Source organism: Aspergillus fijiensis (genome assembly GCF_003184825.1).
Source record: "Aspergillus fijiensis CBS 313.89 unplaced genomic scaffold BO72scaffold_115, whole genome shotgun sequence".
NCBI classification, from domain to species: domain Eukaryota; kingdom Fungi; phylum Ascomycota; class Eurotiomycetes; order Eurotiales; family Aspergillaceae; genus Aspergillus; species Aspergillus fijiensis.
In genome coordinates, this window is record NW_024469091.1 from 1 (window position 1) to 17,757 (window position 17,757).

Consider the following 17,757-nt stretch of genomic DNA (forward strand, 5'->3'; position numbering starts at 1 on the left):
GAAAGCTTACAGCCATCCATTTTCTCGCAGGCACGGGCAGCATCGCTGCGGTCCGCGAAGCTGATGAAGGCGAAACCCTTGGCTCTCTGGGTCTCCCGGTCTCTGGCCAGGAAGACTCTGGTGACACGACCGAAGCGTTCGAACAGATCCCGCAACTCGCCTTCCTCTGCCAACTCGCTGACCTGTTGCAGTTGTTAGTCTTTGAGTTTGTTTGCAATGGGGTGCGAACAGTTTTCCCCGGTTCTTTTCCGCGGGAGGTGAGAATTCCCTTGAAGGGATTTGAGTGAGTAGGTGGGGTGTATGCGTATGCGTGTAGTCGTCACCGTCGCCAACACAGACACACAGAACCGCCTGCTCATCCCACACCCCACCCACCCCCGCAGAAAAGAGAGGAAGGGGGAAAAAAAGTAGTAACGCAGCAAAAGCAAAGAAGATGACTTACGTTCGTAACTCTCAAAGTCGCCAGATCGTCCTTCTCGAACTTGCCAGCCATGCGCTCGCCGCCGCCGGCGGCACCCTTCCGTAGATGAGGAGGCACGTAGCTGCCGGAGGTCGCGCCCAGGCCGCCGGCGGCGGCGGCCCCCTCGTCGGCGCCGCCCTCGACGCCACCGGCACCGCCGGCGGGCTCGTCGACGGGAGCCATGGTGTCCTTGAAGGGACAGCGCGCGGTGAAGTGCTCGCCGCTGCAGATACGGCACTTGACCTTCTTGTCCTTGAGCTGGTCCTTCATGCTGCCCTTCTCCGGGTTCTTCTCCTCCTCCTGGGCCTGGATCTTCCAGTTGATGCTGGGGCGGAAGGCGATGTTCTCACCCACGGAGGTGGTGTCGAAGGAGGGGCCCGGGGCGTGGCCCTTCTCCAGGCCGAACTTGGCCCAGCTGCGGCGCTCGGCGACCTGGGGGTTGACGTGTTCCCGCACCACGGTGGTCTTGATGCGGCGGGTGACCTTCACTTTCTTGCCCTCGTCGTTGAAGCGGTACGAGACCACGGTCTTGGTGCCATCTTTGTTCGTCGTGATCTGCTGTGCGGGGAGGGCGGAGGGGTCGTCAAACTCCTCGTCGTCGGCCCAGTCGGCGCGGCTAGACAGGGAAAAAAATATTGTCAGATGAAATGGGGTTCGATGGAAAGAGGGTTCTTTGCTTTTGGGGGGTCAAGCGAAAATGACAACTGGGGGCTTTCGAGATGCTTACTTTCCTAGCTTAGACATTGTGGGTGGTATGTGTGATGGAAAGAGGGGGGTTGCGTATGGGCCTTGGGTTGCTAGTTTTCTGGATTTCACAATGAAAGGCGAATGAATCCGTTGTGGATTTGTTCGCGGCGCGGCAATTTGCAAGTGGCGCAGCCTGCCGTGGCTGGTGCTTGGTCACTTATCACGTGAGGGCCGTCGCTCTTGGGCGAGGGAAGACATGCGAACGAACCATTAGATGAGGTTCATCAACACAATGTTTACGCCTTAAGGACAGTGAACCCTCGCTTGACTGCTCTGCTCATTACATCAGTTATCTTGTAGACAGATAATTCAGTCACAATTGGCCACACTCGTCTACAGACGTATCTTAAGTCAAATCAACTACAGCCAGCCTCGACGGTATAATAGATAGAGTAATGCTGTAGACGTGTCGAAAGCTGACGATGAACTTGAGGAGACCACAGTAGATGGTGAGCAGTAAGTAAAGAGCTGAGATATTAACATACTTACTCACCAGGAGAGTGAGTACTAATCTTCGACTCCTCAAATATGACTGGTATATGAACATGCGCACTGCTACCTCATCAAGCAACCATCGGTCACCGATGCATTGCCATTACAGATGCTCTGGGACATGCTTCCATCACCGGGTTACAATTCTTCGCATCTGGTACTGCCTGAATGATGGGCCATGCTGGCTCTATCCCAGCCATAATTGCAGATTGAGGGCTCGCCGTAGAGGCAGATGCACCGGGAGGAACGATCTATTATCGATTACCACGTGAAGTTATCCTGCATGGCCTGGAAGAGGCATCAAGGTCGAGTAGTCGTCGTTGATGTTCCAATCGCAGGCTTCGATCTGGGTTGGAGTTGGTGCAAGTCACCCTGGATCTAGATGTTGCGAGGGTTTGCTATACCTAGGATTTCGAGGTAGAAAGCAACAATGTGTGTCTACAAATCATGTGCTGCAGAAACGACATTGCTAGACAATGATAACGTCCTTAGAAAAATTCAGTCTCGGAGCAGGAACTTTCATGATGACTTCATTCGTATTCGACTTCCCGGCTCATCTGCACGGGAGTTATTAGAATCAACAATAATATCTATGTACAAAACACCAGCTAGCATGACGGAAGCCGTCTGGTTCCACTTGGGAACCACCATAGACAAGCTGATTCCTCATAACAGACATGAAAAAAAAAGAGACGATAGCCTATTCCCAAGAAAACCCATTCCCAAATTGTTGTATATGAAAAGACAGTAAGAAAGTTGCACGCATTTACCGACCGAACTTTTTCAGCTCGATAGGTCTGACGATAGCATGCACGACGAACGAAAACAAGATGGCCAATTCGAAACCGATATCACCACCATGCGAGCGCTTGGCGATGGGTCCAACGAACCAGGTCTCACTCATACCGGTGACCATGCCGACGACGCCAAAGGCGAAAGAGATGCAAGCCGCGAAGCCGTAAGGAAGCTTCTCGGGCTTGTCGTAGTGCTCGGGACGGTATCCACCAAAGCCACGGCGAACAGTGAAGTGGTCAGCGATAGCGATACCGGAATAGATAGCCAGCCAATAGGCGATGAAGTCCATCAGGTTCTCGAGAACTTCCTCGAAGTGCGAGTATCCAGGGATAGCAACGGCAACAGAGACGCACGAGGCCAGGAACACCCAGATAAAACGAGGAACTCTCTGAGTCTGGTGACTCAAGACCTGAAGCGTGAGAGAAACGGAGTAGATATTGGGGCAGTTGTTGGCGATAATGGAGAGGGCGAGGATAACCAGACAGAACTTGCCGAATCCGCCGAGAGGTTCCACAATAGCCCAGATGATGCCTCCGTTTCCAGATTGAGCATAACCAGTTGCGTACTTGTTGTTTCCATCGTTAACCATGGCCGCAGTGGCGACAGCGATGCCCAGGAACTGAGTAAAGAGGAGAGGAGGGATCAAGCCACCAAAAGCAGCCAGGAAAACCTTGCGGCGACTGCGGTCCGAGGGCTGATAAACGGTATAATCAGCGGCATAACTGGTCCATCCCGTAGCAAAACCATAGACGGTTGCACCATAGGACAGGACAGAGCCGATCTCAGCGGCCCCGGTCCCCATGGGAATGTTCCAGAAATCCCCAGAGTGAGCAAACATGCCGAAGACAATCATGAAGACGATGAAGGTTGGGATCCAGCTGTAGAACTCATACAAGTGAACGACCTTGTATCCAGCGAAAGTAACGAAGAGTGTGCAGACGGCGATGATCAAAATGCCTGCAAAACCAGGAACGTCGCTGTTGACGGCATTGAGCAACTGGGCGCCGACAATAGAGTTGGCCGCAGACCAACCCAGGCAGGACAAGACATTCAGAAGAGCGACTGCGCGGCGATTGGATTAGCACGCCGTGTCTGAAGCTTAGAGGCGAGGGATTCTTACTGAATCTTGTTGGCCAGTACCCAAACCAGAATCTGGATAGAACCATCTGACGGAGACCAAAAGCGGGACCGAAGCAAGAGAACCAGCAGACAGTCAAGACACCGATCAGGTTGAAGAAAAGGCAGACGAGGATGGAGTCAACGAAGCCAAGCCCGAAGCTCTCAGGTCCCAAGATACCGATAGCGAACGAACTAACCACCATGTTGGCTGCCAACCACTGCGAGGGGTCAGTTTGGGAGGCGGTCTTGTGAGCACCGGCGGAGAGCCAGCAAGACAAAAGCATTATGCAGTAGACTAGGTACACACCATGCTGCTGATGTTGAAGTACGAGGTATCCGTCCGTTCGTTCTCGGGGACACGCTCGACACCTCGTTGTTCAATGTTGAACTTTCCAGCCAGCCGCTGAAGCTTTGCGTAGACCGAGTTGCCGTACATGAAGCTTTCCCCAGGGACAGCGCCATCGCTGCTGTCATCCATAGGCGCCTTGGCCACCTGGGGAGCCTTTTCAAGGTCCCGTTCCGAATCGATACCACCGAACATGATGTAACGCGTATATCTCAACGGCGTGTAAGATTGTTAGATTGAAAGGGTTGAGTACTAAAGACTCGAGGTTGAGGTTGATTGGTATATACAAGAGCTTGAAAAGCTCGAGTATTGAGTATAAACTCAAGGGGGGAGGGGGAGGGACGAGGAAAGACGAAACGACGACCACATCTTTCTTTCTTTTTTCTTTCTTTCTCTGTAGGAGGGGTGGGATCGAAGCGTCTAATAAGTGATTTTCTGAGAGGCATGGCGAATAATTTCTTACCCACCACACAGTTACACCCACACCAGTCCGAGACGAGCGAAGGCCCACCGGATCCAGATCGATGTAATGATCGCTTCCGAGTCGGAAAACCGCCGCGACCGCGTAACTCAAAGAAGAAACGGGAAAAAGATGATTAAGGGAAAAAAGAAAAAAAAAAAAGAAAAAAGAAACCGGCCCGTGGATTCAGGATCAGTGTCGCGTGTTGCAAGTGAGAGCCCATGGTATGGAAACGGTGCACTGCACCGGTTTCGAGAAGAGGTGGAAAATGCCCCACAGAACCAACTGGGTCCTGGTTGAGCCCTAGTGCGCACAAGCTTATGCCCTGTCCCAATCATGCCGTGTAATGCTCAGCCACAAAATCTTTCATTGGATGGAAGTTGGACATAAGCACCACATGGATTACAGAATTCAACAGCCCTCGTGGCGGGATTGGCCCGCAAAACTCTGCTACACAGTGGGGTCTGTGGCAATGAGTTCCACCCCTTGATAAGACCTCGTCTGGTGATAGGCAATAAGGGACACTATCTGGGCTCCAACCCTGAGTGATTTGATAATGATAACAGTCCGTTATGTATTGGTCTTAGTTGCTTGTTCGTACATACAGGTCAGGTACCGTCAGGTCTAGATGAGGATGGAAATCGTGGTCAAACAACTCAGCTTGAAGTCGGTCCTTCCTCTTGCTGCCAAACTGCCCTCCAGTCCTTATCTGTCGCACTCTATCCATATCAGCCTTCCCCTTCCATCTTTATCTTCTCCTACCTCAGACGGGGTGAACATCTGCTTCATGCTGATATCATGCTTCTCATTATTCGGCCATCGCCGATGAGTCTTGACTACTCATACTCTCCTGGGTGATCATTCTTGCCACTCACGCACGTATTCATCCTCAGTGACTTGACTAATGGCCCTCTGCAATACAATAATACGCTGGTCCAACGCATGGCTTGTGCTAATAAGACTAGACATGTCCGTCGTCAGACTATGCCCGCGGCTCCATGCGTTTGCGACAGGGATCTGGAGTAGTGGGCAAACCCCCTCACTGAGGGTGTCCAGCATTCTCCAGTCCTCCCGTTCCAGTGCATGGCCCTTACGGCACCATCCTATCTCTTCCCCAGACTCTGCGATTACCCCACGCCTTCGGGAACCTACGTGCTTGCGGCCTCTCTACGTGACAGGTCGCGGGGATCGCCGTCATCCATCGTTATCAGATAGCGAAGCTTCAGACAAGCAATAGCACCAAGAGATGCGTGCGACTTGGCGCATTCACCCCCCGGCTCATCGACGCTGCTTGATTGGAACGTGGCGGTTCATTTCGCAACTGGCCACGCCTCTTGGTGATTGGTCGCCTGCAGCATGAGATAAGAACTTAAGGAAGTTAATACTACTAGTACCTTAGTACTGCGACTTCACCCGTCCAGGCAGGGATATTTCCGGGGGTCAGCCATTGCCTGATACCAGTCTTTAGCGCAAGAGTTATTAGATTGCTGCCAGCTCAGCTACAAGGGCCACGACCTAATAACTGCATTGTCCTTTCTGGACATAACCTAGTTCACCTACCTGCGATTAATCTATCCCAGAGATGGCGATTTTGCATCTAACTACTCCGTAGATGAGCAAGACAAAGGAGGTTCTGGATGCACTTCGGCCGCAATCTCCTATAGGGATGTCGACATAGTCAGCTCGGAAGGGACAGATCCTGTTTGATGTTGCAACATGGCAATTTCCGTCCCCTGCTCAGCGGCGTCTAGCGTCTGGAGGTCTGTCCCCTATTAGTATAGCATTCCGACCCTATTCATCTATCCGTGCGATGGCTTTACACCTCGTCGTCTCTGGTGGCGCTGGTAACTCTGTCGTGCTCTGTAAGTCTTCAGACTGTCATCAACCATGCAATTCAGGTACCGCACTGTACCCGTACCGTCGAGCATTAACATGTGGATCTCCACGAACTTCGCACTCCACCAGATTCCGGTGCAAGAAAAAAACCACCCCACTCCGCCGTTTCCGTTCTCCCGTATTCTTCCTAGCTTTTTGCCTCTAATCGCCCAGACCAGCGTAATGATGACTCGAGAGTCGAAACTGTCGGCTTCTGTCACCTTCCGGCCCTCTGAGACGCCTGGCAATTCTGATGCTCCCCAACATCATCCCTTCGCCTCTTTTAATCTAAGTATGGGGAATCCTCTCAGGGCCACCGTCATGAGTCGCGTCGATCATTCGCTCCGCTCAGGATGTGCAATTGTGCATAAGGAAGCAGTCGAGGACGTTACCTCAATTGAGCAACTCACCACCTGTGCTTGAAATTGTGTTTGTCACTGCCCCTACATACACCAAAACTCGAATTTTTATTCAATTTCCCGATGAACCCAAGCTCCTTGCTTCCCGTTCGCGACAAACAGTATACGACCGGTGTTAGGAAGAAAACGCCTTGCGGGAATTATCCATTTCATCCAGCAAGCCAAGCACACCCAAGGCAACCGAAACTTCGGTAGCGGCGCCTCGTTTTACCATTGGTGCGAGCTTGCTTGCTGTCGGAGCTGCCATTCTAAAAAGAGCAAGCATGAAGGGAGAAGGAAAGGCATCAGGGCCCGGATATGCCGTAACGTTGACAAGAGCTAGACTACTAATTGCAATCCACAATTGAACCAGGCACCAGGATAGACTGCAGACGGTTGTCATGTTCTTGATGCCACGAAACATTGGGAATTCTCGACTCGCGCTTCAAGGGACACTTTACTTGCGGAGTGCATGAAGGCGTTGACTGGCCTTACAATGATCGAGTTCTTGATATGGATCCTTCCTCCAGCCATTCCAAACTGCCCACCCCTACGAGATGAAGAAGAAGACAAAAAAAAATCTGGACCCGCCTTAAGATCCATCTAAACCTCCTCCAAGTCCCCATTTTAGCCCTGGAGATGAATTTTCTTCTTGCTTCTTTTCCCGAGGAAAACTCTCTCTCTCATCAGGCTTGGCGGGCGCGCGTGACAGGACAGCGCAGCACGCGCGGGTTTGAACCGTTTCCACTGCAGCCACCACCATCCTGTACCTTGTACCCTCCTCGGCTCGGGTTCCCGAGCAAACTTGAAGACCCGAGTTTCTCATTCGCGTGCATATAGCATTTGGTCCATCCTATCACTCCCATTCAATTGAGTCAGGTTCCCCAATTGAACCTCTAATCATGGAGGATGTGAGAGCTTTTTCCACCGAGTATTTCCTCTCTTTCCGCTCCGTTAGTCAGCGGGTACTTTGCCGAGCCGATGAAAGAACAGAACTAGACCCGAACCGCTGGCACTGGATCTAATTGTTCTTGCTGAGCGGGCTGGCCGCTAGATCAGTCATTCTGTACCTTAGTTTCGGGGTCGATGTGATTGGGCTGACTAGGCGGTTGGTGGAAGATTTTTGACATGCTATAGTTACTAGGTACGTACCGCACATAGTACCACCACCAATACCTTCAATACGGAGTACTATGTAACGCGAAGGTGGACTATCGGCAGACAAGCAGGGAGTGTTGCGTGGTGGTGTAGCATTACCTAGTCTAATTGGAGGTTTCCTCTCAATTAAATTGCACGAGGAAGAGGCCTATCGATGCGATGGAGATCCGCATGGAGAGACTTCCGTGGACGACCTACAGCAAGGAGACATCCCGGTTAGTGTCGGCTGTTAGCCCTCGAACTGGCAGACTGCAGCCGCTAACATGTGCGTCGCTGTCTCCTTCATGTAGGGCACTAATAATAAGATGGCGTTAACGGCGTGGGTTAGAGTCAAGTAGCCGACATTGTTCGCTTCATGGGATCCCTGTAGCGCCAGCTCATCAATGCGAGATAGCATTTCAGAATCACTAATAAATATATGTAACGACTATATCCACCGCGCATATAGGTCGACAGATCCGGGGGCCGATGTCCGATCCCGTGCATCTGAGATATAGCTGCGTACCTTTAGTGTATATATAGACTTCTGACTCCCTTCCGCTTGACCCTTAATACCTAAACCATCCACAAGATCTACTTCGTACAAACTCAAACCACACTCTCTAACTGTCGGCTGTGTCAACTACGCATCATCTATGTAACAACAACCTATCCGCCGAGTAGACTGATTACGTTCCCGTAGACCCAGCATCTAGCGATATGAGTCTCAACCCGGGATCTCATTTCCCGCGAGGTAGGCTGGCCGCCGACATCGTTCCTGGAATCATACCACATCCAGGCTAGCCTGCATCTCAGAAAGTCTAAAATCCGAAGAGCCATTCCTCAACGAGTCCATTTTCTCCGACTCCTCCGAGAAATGAATCTTAGCTCTAAAGCTTAACACCGACATCGACTTTTTCTTTTTGCCTGGAGGTTCTAAAGCTATGTACTCTAAACCTAAGACGCCAACGGAATGTATCCGAGGCGCGTGCCGCTTCCGCGAGCTTAGCCCGGTTGTCTAGTGTCGTCAACGTTTGAAAGTACGTGCTCTCCTTCTTTCATCGTCCCCCTTTTTCTATTGCGACAAGTCCTCATTCTCATTTAGAAAAGGATCGGGACATGTACACGATCGCCGGAGATCGGGGCGATACCCCCGTCCCGTGCCCGTCCTGACTATCCACTAATCGATGTCCTTCTCCTTGTCACGTTCATGGGATTGCATCGGCGCATCCTTCCCAGAACGAGTGGTAGGTCCGTATAGATTCAGTTTCGGTAGGGTCTGTACTGTATGCATTGCTCTTCTTAGTTTCTGGACTCGTGTCCGCGGATTCATGCGCTAGACATCGACCGGCTGCTTTGGCGCGCCCTTGGACGGTCATAAGCCGGATTGGCGCTGGGTGTACCTACGTCGCGAAGTGAACCTTGGAGTGAACCGACCATTGATGCCATTGCAGGACCGAGACCTGTCTCATGCTGAAGTGGGATACGTCGTCCTTATTATTCGTCTTAGCACAACTATGATACCGAGGGTGGGTGATGCAACGGTCCACAGCACGATAGCCCGGCGCGAGTATGAGCCGCATGAAAATCAGATGTTCATTGTAAGCCTGGCCCAGAGATGAAGTAGGCTGCCAAAGAGCGGCCTTCGCAAGCCGTTCATCTCATGGCAAGAATTACCTGTCAAGGTTTCTCTCAGCATCCCAGTGTAAGGAGTGGTTGCCGCCGCCGCCGCCGCCGCCGCCGTGATCTTCCTGCACACTTTCTTTTAGCATAAACTTACTCGGTGGTATATATGACATGGATCGACTGACCCGAGACGGTGCCAGCACAGCACACAGAGCCTAGGAATGCCGATCCCTACTACGGGCCGTCGGCTCGCGAGCACTAAGGTACCGCACCGTGTCATGGCTTGGGGGACACCGCAACAGCAAAGGATGCAGATGCCCACCCGTTCCCTTTTGAACCCTGAAAAGATAGCGTAGTAAGCCATCATCGACAGCCCCTAGAACTTCAAGCAGCCCAACCCATTTGTGCTTCTCGTATTGCGCCAGGGTGAGCCCCTCTGTACCCGAGAACCAGGCGCCTGTTTGTGTGTGTCAGCCAGGGGACTAGCGAGCATCGCCTCTGTGTGTAGATACATGGAATGCTGGATGAGTACAGTACAAGGCTGGAAGCACTTTATTCTACAAATTCAAAGTTCCTCTGCTAAACATGTATCGCAGATCAGCCTAGGGCTGCATGTTCCACCCGGCTGACTGCTGATCGGCGGCATTCTTGATCTCATCACCACTGGCGCATCTTTGGGCGAATCGTGACAAGTCGGTGGAAAGCAGATGTTTCTGCAGGTCCGGGGCACGGTGTCTATGCTGTCTTGAACATCATCATCCATTGTACTGTCGATGATTAGGCGGTCCGCGGCGTGGGGCTTTGTTGAATTATGATTCTTGAAGTGACTCATGCTACCAACACATGCGGAGGTCTGCATCCTACTGCACTGTACACTATTACTATTCCTTAAAGCGCAAACGAGTCCCCGTGTGTAACTAATCACTCTGGCTGCTCAGCACAAGATGTCGGGCGTGGACATTCCTCCAAGAGATTTTAATTCCTCTGCCATGCCATGGCGGCTTGTGTTGTCTTGAGTATCGGAGCCTTTGATCAGCAAATGCCCGTCTCGAAGTTCATTGCCATTCTTTGGCTCCGAAAGTGTAAGTCCTGTGAGATCATTTCGCGGATGCGAACAAGTAATGTACTGTGCGGTTGAAGAAGGCAACTCTCTATGATCCTGTCATGAACCGCGTTGCTGAATCCGCAGTCCTGGGGAAGCATGCAGTGGTAACATAACTGCTTGTATGGCTGTGGGGTGCGTGTGCTGACAGAAGCTGGATGTGCTCATGGGCATTCCCTGGTTCAGTATCAGTGTTCGCTTCGACCATGAACATGACGCAAGAAATGACTTGCTGGACGGGTGGAGACGTAACATCTTTCAGGTAGGCTGATCCAAGAGGAAGGAAACTCGCTATGCAGGGACCATCTGGGCGAAGAACTGAGCACATATACATATTCAGCTTATTCCAACTTATTTGGACGGTCCATTTTCCTTACGAAACCAAACGTCAGTCTTATAAAGAGATGTGTTTATGTACTAGCAAGTAGTCACCCAGTCGATTGAAGCTAAATCTAAGACAGACCTAAGGGTTTTCAATCACTCAGTGGGTCATAACCAATAGCTATAATGCGTATGATAGCATCGTCGAGAAGCAAAAGAAGCAGATTAGCACTGGCCAAAAATTTTGGAAACATATGCAACATAGGTATCAGGCAAATTGGTATCTACAGTTTGGCAAGCATCTTGTGGCCGTTCTGCAACAAAGCAGCGGCATCCGTCACAAGCTCGTCAACGATCGCCTTGGCGGATTTTTTCTCGTTGACCACGGCAGCAACCTTACCCATGAGGTAAGGGCGCGCGTTCTCAAGCACCGAGTCATCGACATCGTCGGGGAGATTCTCCATGTCGTGCTCGACGGGGATGATGCCCTTCGAGGTCAGCTGCTTGATCTCGTCCCGTCGGTTCTCCTCCCAGTTTTGGATGTATTCGTTATTGCGGACGCGGAGCGGGCGACCCTATGCCTTGTTAGCCACATGTCACTCGAGGGTTAACACTGGAAAGGTGAGTGTACCGTGAAGATGATGGTGCGAACGTTGTCCTCAAAGCCAGCGGTACGAACAGCCTCCTGGTGAGCCTTGGGAGCGCCGGCCTCTTCGGAGAGGATGAAGCGAGTACCAATCCAGACTCCCGAGGCACCCAGCATGAGCGCAGCAGCGACGGAGTTGCCGTTGTACAGACCACCGGCAGCGACCACCTGCACAGGCTTGCCAGTCAAGGGGCTCTTCCGCCCCTGGCACAGCTTGGCCACCGTGGGGATGAGGATGGTCGTGGGAACATTGCCGGTGTGACCGCCTCCTTCACCACCCTGAGCGCAGATGATATCGGCACCGGCATCCAGAGCCTTCTGCACGTGCTTGGGGTGACCGATCATGTTCATGTAGAGGATGCCCGCACCGTGCAGCTTCTCGACGACATGCTTGGGGGGCACACCGACCGCCGAAACGAAAAGCTTTGCGCCACTCTCGATGATGATATCGATCAGCTCGTTGAGCTTGCCCTTGGTGTAATCGTAGCTGACGAGAGACAGGATTAGCGACTCCGGTTCTTCCCACAAGACGACCGTGTCATACGATCCAGATGATCGGCAAATCACATGCGAAACTAGTCCCACTACTCACTTGGTCTTCCGAGCACTACCGCCAACCTGGGGAAGCAACAGATCAACACCAAAGGGTGCGCTCTGGTCCTTCAGGAAGCTCTTGAGTTCGGCAATCTGTTCGCGAAGCATGTCGGGGGTGTAGCCGATACCTCCAAGGACTCCCAAGCCACCGGCGTTGGTGACCGCTGCGGCCAACTTGGGCCCAGCGGCCACGTTCATTCCTGCCAGCAGGATGGGGTGGTTGATCTTCAAAAGATCGGTGAGGGTGGTACGGATTTGCTCTGTATATTGAAAGTGTGGTGGTTAGCAGGAAGGGTCTTGAAAAGTCGTCTGGGGGTACCACAGCTGTCACACATGTGACAGTGGTAGAATCCGGGGTAGGTAGCGACGGAAGCTTACGAGGAGAAGCCATGTTCAAGGGCTAGAAGGACGGAGCTGCAAAGTGGGTATCGCTAGATCAAGATAAGATGGAAATTGATGTGGGATGGAAGACGCTCAGGAGAAGTATTTAAAAGGATTTGAAAGAAAGCAACTGTGACTAGAAGTCATAAAGAATTGCAAACAAGGAGGGGGGAGGGAGAACCGAGGAGTGAGGATTGCCCCGGGGGTTGTGCCTCGGTCCAGTCGAGATGATGATCATCGATCAGACGGACGGCTACCTACTCCCGCCTCGTCACACTTGCCTCAGGCCATCCAGCCGTCAAGGGTTGTTGGCCATGAGCACATGATTTATTTAGTGTACCTGTTCGTGTTTGTGTAACTGTGTACTCCGTACAATCAGCCTCAATTCAGCGTCATGAGCAAGCAGATACTGAGTACAAAGGAACTCTACTATACTCTCATATAGGTGAGCAAGCAATCTAAGCGCATTACCTTTTCGTTGAGAGTTGCAAGTACTGTATATACTAAACTAAATTCCTATAGAAACTCAACAACTTTGTTTTTCTACTTGAAGTTTAATGTAGTAGTGCTTTTTACTTATCGAGTGGCTTCAACTTTGTGACCGTGCGCTGGCACCGATTAGCTGAAGGCAAAATGTGGAAATGCGGGGAGAGAGAGAGAGGCGGCGTCGCGGCAGAATTGCGCTTCATGCCTCAGGCACCAACCGCATCAAATCAGCTGACTGAGGGGGCGCCAAAGTCTCGCTCGGGCTTCTGTCGCTCTGTCGCTCTGACGCATGACGTATTCCGCTCTCCCTCTCCCACGCATTCGCATTCGCCGCTGGTAACCTCTGCTGCATTCCGTCCTGGGCGCCTGAAGAATGGCATATCGGTCCTCTTCCACTTGGTATCGCAATGCTGCCACTTTGAATACCGCCCTTCGGTCTTCCGGTTCACTGAGCCGGCTCAGTGGGGCCTCGATTTGCTTGTCCCAGTCATTCGGACGGCCTGGTGGAAGTGCCTACTCCTCGAGTGTAGGCTCACCGAAGAGGCAGGTCTATTTGCCAGTCAAAATTGCCCGTTGAAACTAAATCTAACCCACGCCCCTCATAGAGAATTGTCTACATCTGGTATGGAGTCCCTTAGACCCACCCTCGCAGTCCAATGGCCTGTTGATGCTTGTTTCTAGAACCCCTTAGCGTCTAGTGAACTTTTTTCCCTTCTACATCGCAGTTTTCATAGCCCTAGCTAACCCCTAATTAGGACATGTACAGTCCCGACCTTCTTTGGTGAGACGATCTCTACTTGCATCAAGACCGAGGAAACCCGGTCATGAAGGCTTAGCATCCAGACCTTCCATAAGACGGGTTTCAACTAGCCGACAGGCGCTGTTCAACGCCAGCATGGACGCCCATCAGCCCCCAATGCATCGCGCATTCATCGCCTTTGGGAGCAACGTAGGAGATCGCATCGAGATGATTGAGGCCGCCTGTCGTGAGATGGAGCGAGCCAGTATTCGGGTCAAGAGAACCAGCTCGCTCTTCGAGACAGCTCCCATGTACGTTCTCGACCAGGACCCATTCATCAATGGAGTGTGCGAGGTTTGTCCATCTCTCTCTGCCCATAAATCCCCAGAAACAATGCATTCTCAATGGTTCTTAACATCGATCTACAGGTAGAAACCAGCCTAAGCCCCATGGATCTCCTCGACACCCTGCAGTCCATTGAAATCGGCCTGGGCAGGAAGAAGCTCATCGACAAGGGGCCCCGATCTATTGATCTGGACATCCTCCTGTACGACCAGCAGATCTTCTCCCACGAACGGCTCAGCATCCCACACCAACTGATGCTGGAGCGCGACTTCGTCCTTCGCCCACTGAGTCAGTAGGTCTTCACCATGATGGACCCTCCTCAAGACACCCAAACCCAAGCACAAACAGAAAAGCTAATCACCGCCAGACTCATCCCCCACGAACGCCCGCCCTTCCCCGGCCACAGCACCACCTACCTCGCGCACCTGAAATCCCTCGCCCCGCCCACGCTCTTCCCCGTGGCCACCACCCCGATCTCCTCCACCTTCCCAGCCATCCACTCCACAGCCCCGAAACGCCGCACGCACATCATGGCCATCCTCAACCTGACGCCGGACTCCTTCTCCGACGGCGGACGCCACTCGCCGCAGGACCTGGACGCGCTCACGGCGACGGTGCGCGGCATGATCCGCGCGGGGGCGACGATCATCGACATCGGCGGCGAGAGCACGCGGCCGGGGTCGCAGCCCGTCGGGGAGGCTGAAGAGCTGCGGCGGGTGGTGCCGGCGATCCGGCACATCCGGACGGCGATCCCGGAGGCGGCGGGCGTGGCCATCAGCATCGACACGTACCGGGCGCGGGTGGCCGAGGCGGCCGTCGCGGCGGGCGCCGACATCATCAACGACGTCTCGGCCGGCCTGCTGGACCCGGAGATGCTGCCCACCGCCGCGCGCACCGGCGCCACCGTTATCCTGATGCACATGCGCGGCACCCCGGCCACCATGACCCGGCTGACCGACTACCCCAACGGCGTCGTCCAGGACGTCGGCCGCGAGCTGCGCGACCGCGTCGCCGCCGCCGAGGCCGCCGGAATCCGCCGCTGGCGCATCATCCTCGACCCCGGCCTTGGGTTCGCCAAGAACGAGCCCCACGATCTCGCCCTCCTGCGCGACCTGCCCCAGCTGCGGACTGGCGCCGCCGTCGAAGGCCTCGAGTACTTCCCCTGGTTGTTGGGGCCGAGCCGCAAGCGCTTCGTCGGTCGCTTGACCGGCGTGACTAAGGCCAGTGAGCGCACCTGGGGCACGGCCGCCACGGTCACGGCCAGTATCGCTGGAGGCGCCGATATCGTGCGCGTGCACGATGTGAAGGAGATGTGGCAGGTCGGGAGGGTGGCGGATGCCATTTATAGGGGAGTCGTATAAGAAACCCCCCCCAAACAAAATTGTTTGCGTATATATAGACCGAGATTGTCCTTAGTGCGGTTGCATCCCATGAATCGAAAGAACCCAATGCTAGGCGTTTACATTGATGCGGTTTCCTAATACTGGCAAGTGACACTACTTATATGCAACGAATATACAAGAATCCCAAGGAGCGTTTCGAAGCTGGTAGCAAAACAATTGTTGACGGTAATTTTGAACAAGGGAAAAGAAAAAAGAGCAACGAGTGACGAGCAAAGGCCGGTCTGGTCTACACCGCATCAAGTGACGACGGGGTCTAGCAGCCTGCGAAGCACTGCACGTCCGGATGAAAGTCGACCGGGTTAGTTGTCTGTCTAGGAATGGTACGAATCTGGGGAATAGAAAGTTCATGAGGATGTAAACGCCACATGTGGAAGGAGATCGAAGATAGAATTGGCTAACACAAAAAGATCAAGATGGGTGCGAGAAGCGGGGAATTGAAGGCGTTAGGTACGACAAAAAAAGGGACTCGTTTAGCTGTTAAGATAGCTGCGTATAGCACCTGTAGAGCAACAATTTGTCAGTATGATTTTCCTGCGAAGAAAGTGAGTAGAACAAAGACTTACCCTGTAGCTTGACGGCACCATCTCCAACCAGCTGCGTCAGGTTCTCGAGATCATCACCGGCTGTGATACCGAACCGACGCACAAAGTCCTTCGCCGCGTTCTCGATGTCTCCATAGGTGTCACTCTCGGCGGGAAGATCGTCCTCAGGGCGGCCGAAGTAGGTGTTGCTGGAGATAGCAGTGGCTCCATCGAATTGACGAAGACGCTCTTTGGCCTCGGCTTGGGCGTTAGGATCGAAGCGATCCCGTCCAAAGAACTCATCCGACGAGATGCCCTTCTGAGTGCCAAATCTGGACTTGGCCTGTTTCAGTTCCTCGTCTGTGAGACTATTAGCAACCGATACTACATCTACAAATCGACAGGAGAACGAACCATCTGCAGCAGATCTGGTAGCAACAGCGCCAAAGCCCAACTTCTTCGGAGCAGGAGGCTTCGGTGCGCCAACAGTCTGTCCAAATCCCAGTCTCCCGATGCCCATTCCAAGGCGCTCCACATCACCAGAGCTCCGTTCCTGAGATGCCCGCGAAGGGTTGATGGGGGTAGGGGAGGCAATCGGCGCGGCGGCGGTGGTGGCCTTAGCCTTGGACTCAGCCTCAGCCCGTTCGGCTTCGGGATCGTAACCCAGTTTCTCGATGCGCTCAGCCTCTTCCTTGGCCTTTCTCTCCGCCTCGTCGAAATCGATCATGTCCGCACCGCTAACAATCTTCTTAGCCCCAAGCTTGGGGGCCTTCTTGGCGCCCAACACACTGCCCTTCTTCGCAGCTGCGGTCGAGGAGGTCTTGCGAACAGCAGCACTGGCCCGGATAGCGGCCGGCGCGGGAGAGGCAGCAGGGCTGTCCTTATCGGAGGCGGAAAGCGGGGATTTGGAGCGCGAGCCGTTGGCACCCGAGTTCAGGAAGGGCGATGCGGTGCGACTCACGACGGGAGGGGTACCCGTGCGGGAAGGAGGGTTGCTTGGCCGCTTGATGGACGGCTTGTCCCACGAGGAGAAGAAATCGTCATCAGCGTCACCGGCCGGGGTGCTGGAGCCGTTGGACGAGGTGCCGACGGGGATGTCGGTGATCACCACTTCTTCAGGATACCTAATGAGGTAGCGTACGATCAGACCCCATACTGTACGAATTGCTATGGGGGATGTGCATGCAAGAGACTCACTGTTGCGCATCCTGAGCGGCCCGTCTCTTCAGCTCCTCCTTATACTTGACGGCGGCATTGCATGTGTACTTGACCTTGGTGTCCTTGCTGGCCAGAGCGGCAGAACCTCCATGCGATTGGAAGTACTTAGTGGCAGACTCGTTCCCACCGACTTTCATCATCCGGAGCTGCTCCCATTGCCATTCTATGCGCCAGTCATTAGCATCACGATAGGATTGTTGGTCAGGAGTTGCGTACGGTCGAGGTTCGTGGAGCGAACAAAGGAGATGTGGACGCCCAGGTTACGATGATGGGCCGAGCAGTCAAGGCACAGGTAGATACCAAAAGGCACGGAGGACCATGTTGGGTTCTTGGAGCCACAATCGAAGCAGATCTGTGCGGAATCGAGTCAGTACTGAGATCGGTTGCTAGGCGGGGAGGGGTACGGCGCACCTTGTTTGCGGGTTTCAGCTTGAGTTTCTCAAAGATCTTTTGAGACTCCGCCTTGGAGGCAGACATGATGGCTGGTGTTGAATAGAAGGAGAAGACTCAGATTAGGAGACAGAATCCGAGTAGATGTCGAAGACA

The 17,757-nt window shown here is 53.3% G+C and overlaps 6 protein-coding genes across 6 annotated transcripts; 1 reads left to right on the plus strand and 5 right to left on the minus strand.

Moving 5' to 3' along the window:
* Nucleotides 1–10: 10 nt before the first annotated feature.
* On the minus strand, nt 11–1,249 carry tif35 (translation initiation factor eIF3 core subunit g; the record flags this gene model as incomplete). The annotated part of the gene is made up of 3 exons (XM_040948149.1): nt 1,188–1,249; nt 443–1,076; nt 11–182 (listed from the first exon to the last, which is right to left on the minus strand). Coding segments are annotated over exons 1-3 (822 nt in total), but the record flags the coding sequence as incomplete, so codon positions are not given.
* Nucleotides 1,250–2,216: 967 nt separating this feature from the next.
* BO72DRAFT_453990 (cytosine permease) lies at nt 2,217–4,632 on the minus strand. The gene is made up of 3 exons (XM_040946124.1): nt 3,921–4,632; nt 3,615–3,831; nt 2,217–3,556 (listed from the first exon to the last, which is right to left on the minus strand). Exons 1-3 carry the CDS (start codon nt 4,152–4,154, stop codon nt 2,466–2,468), a joined length of 1,542 nt encoding a protein of 513 aa, XP_040795102.1. The 5' UTR covers nt 4,155–4,632; the 3' UTR covers nt 2,217–2,465.
* A 2,141-nt stretch (nt 4,633–6,773) lies between these two features.
* BO72DRAFT_29362 (uncharacterized protein) lies at nt 6,774–7,200 on the minus strand. Its single transcript, XM_040940375.1, has one exon. It carries the CDS (start codon nt 7,114–7,116, stop codon nt 6,829–6,831), a length of 288 nt encoding a protein of 95 aa, XP_040795103.1. The 5' UTR covers nt 7,117–7,200; the 3' UTR covers nt 6,774–6,828.
* A 3,762-nt stretch (nt 7,201–10,962) lies between these two features.
* On the minus strand, nt 10,963–12,714 carry BO72DRAFT_453992 (nitronate monooxygenase). Its single transcript, XM_040946125.1, has 4 exons — nt 12,497–12,714; nt 12,117–12,378; nt 11,510–12,011; nt 10,963–11,453 (listed from the first exon to the last, which is right to left on the minus strand). Exons 1-4 carry the CDS (start codon nt 12,507–12,509, stop codon nt 11,163–11,165), a joined length of 1,068 nt encoding a protein of 355 aa, XP_040795104.1. The 5' UTR covers nt 12,510–12,714; the 3' UTR covers nt 10,963–11,162.
* A 1,166-nt stretch (nt 12,715–13,880) lies between these two features.
* Nucleotides 13,881–15,430, plus strand: BO72DRAFT_502233 (folic acid synthesis protein; the record flags this gene model as incomplete). Its single annotated transcript, XM_040949043.1, has 3 exons — nt 13,881–14,078; nt 14,153–14,361; nt 14,437–15,430. The coding sequence occupies 3 exons, from the start codon at nt 13,881–13,883 to the stop codon at nt 15,428–15,430; spliced, it is 1,401 nt and encodes a 466-aa protein (XP_040795105.1).
* A 512-nt stretch (nt 15,431–15,942) lies between these two features.
* Nucleotides 15,943–17,688, minus strand: BO72DRAFT_502234 (ADP-ribosylation factor GTPase-activating protein; the record flags this gene model as incomplete). Its single annotated transcript, XM_040949044.1, has 6 exons — nt 15,943–15,971; nt 16,036–16,353; nt 16,408–17,117; nt 17,191–17,374; nt 17,428–17,563; nt 17,623–17,688. The coding sequence occupies 6 exons, from the start codon at nt 17,686–17,688 to the stop codon at nt 15,943–15,945; spliced, it is 1,443 nt and encodes a 480-aa protein (XP_040795106.1).
* Between the last annotated feature and the right edge of the window lie 69 nt (nt 17,689–17,757).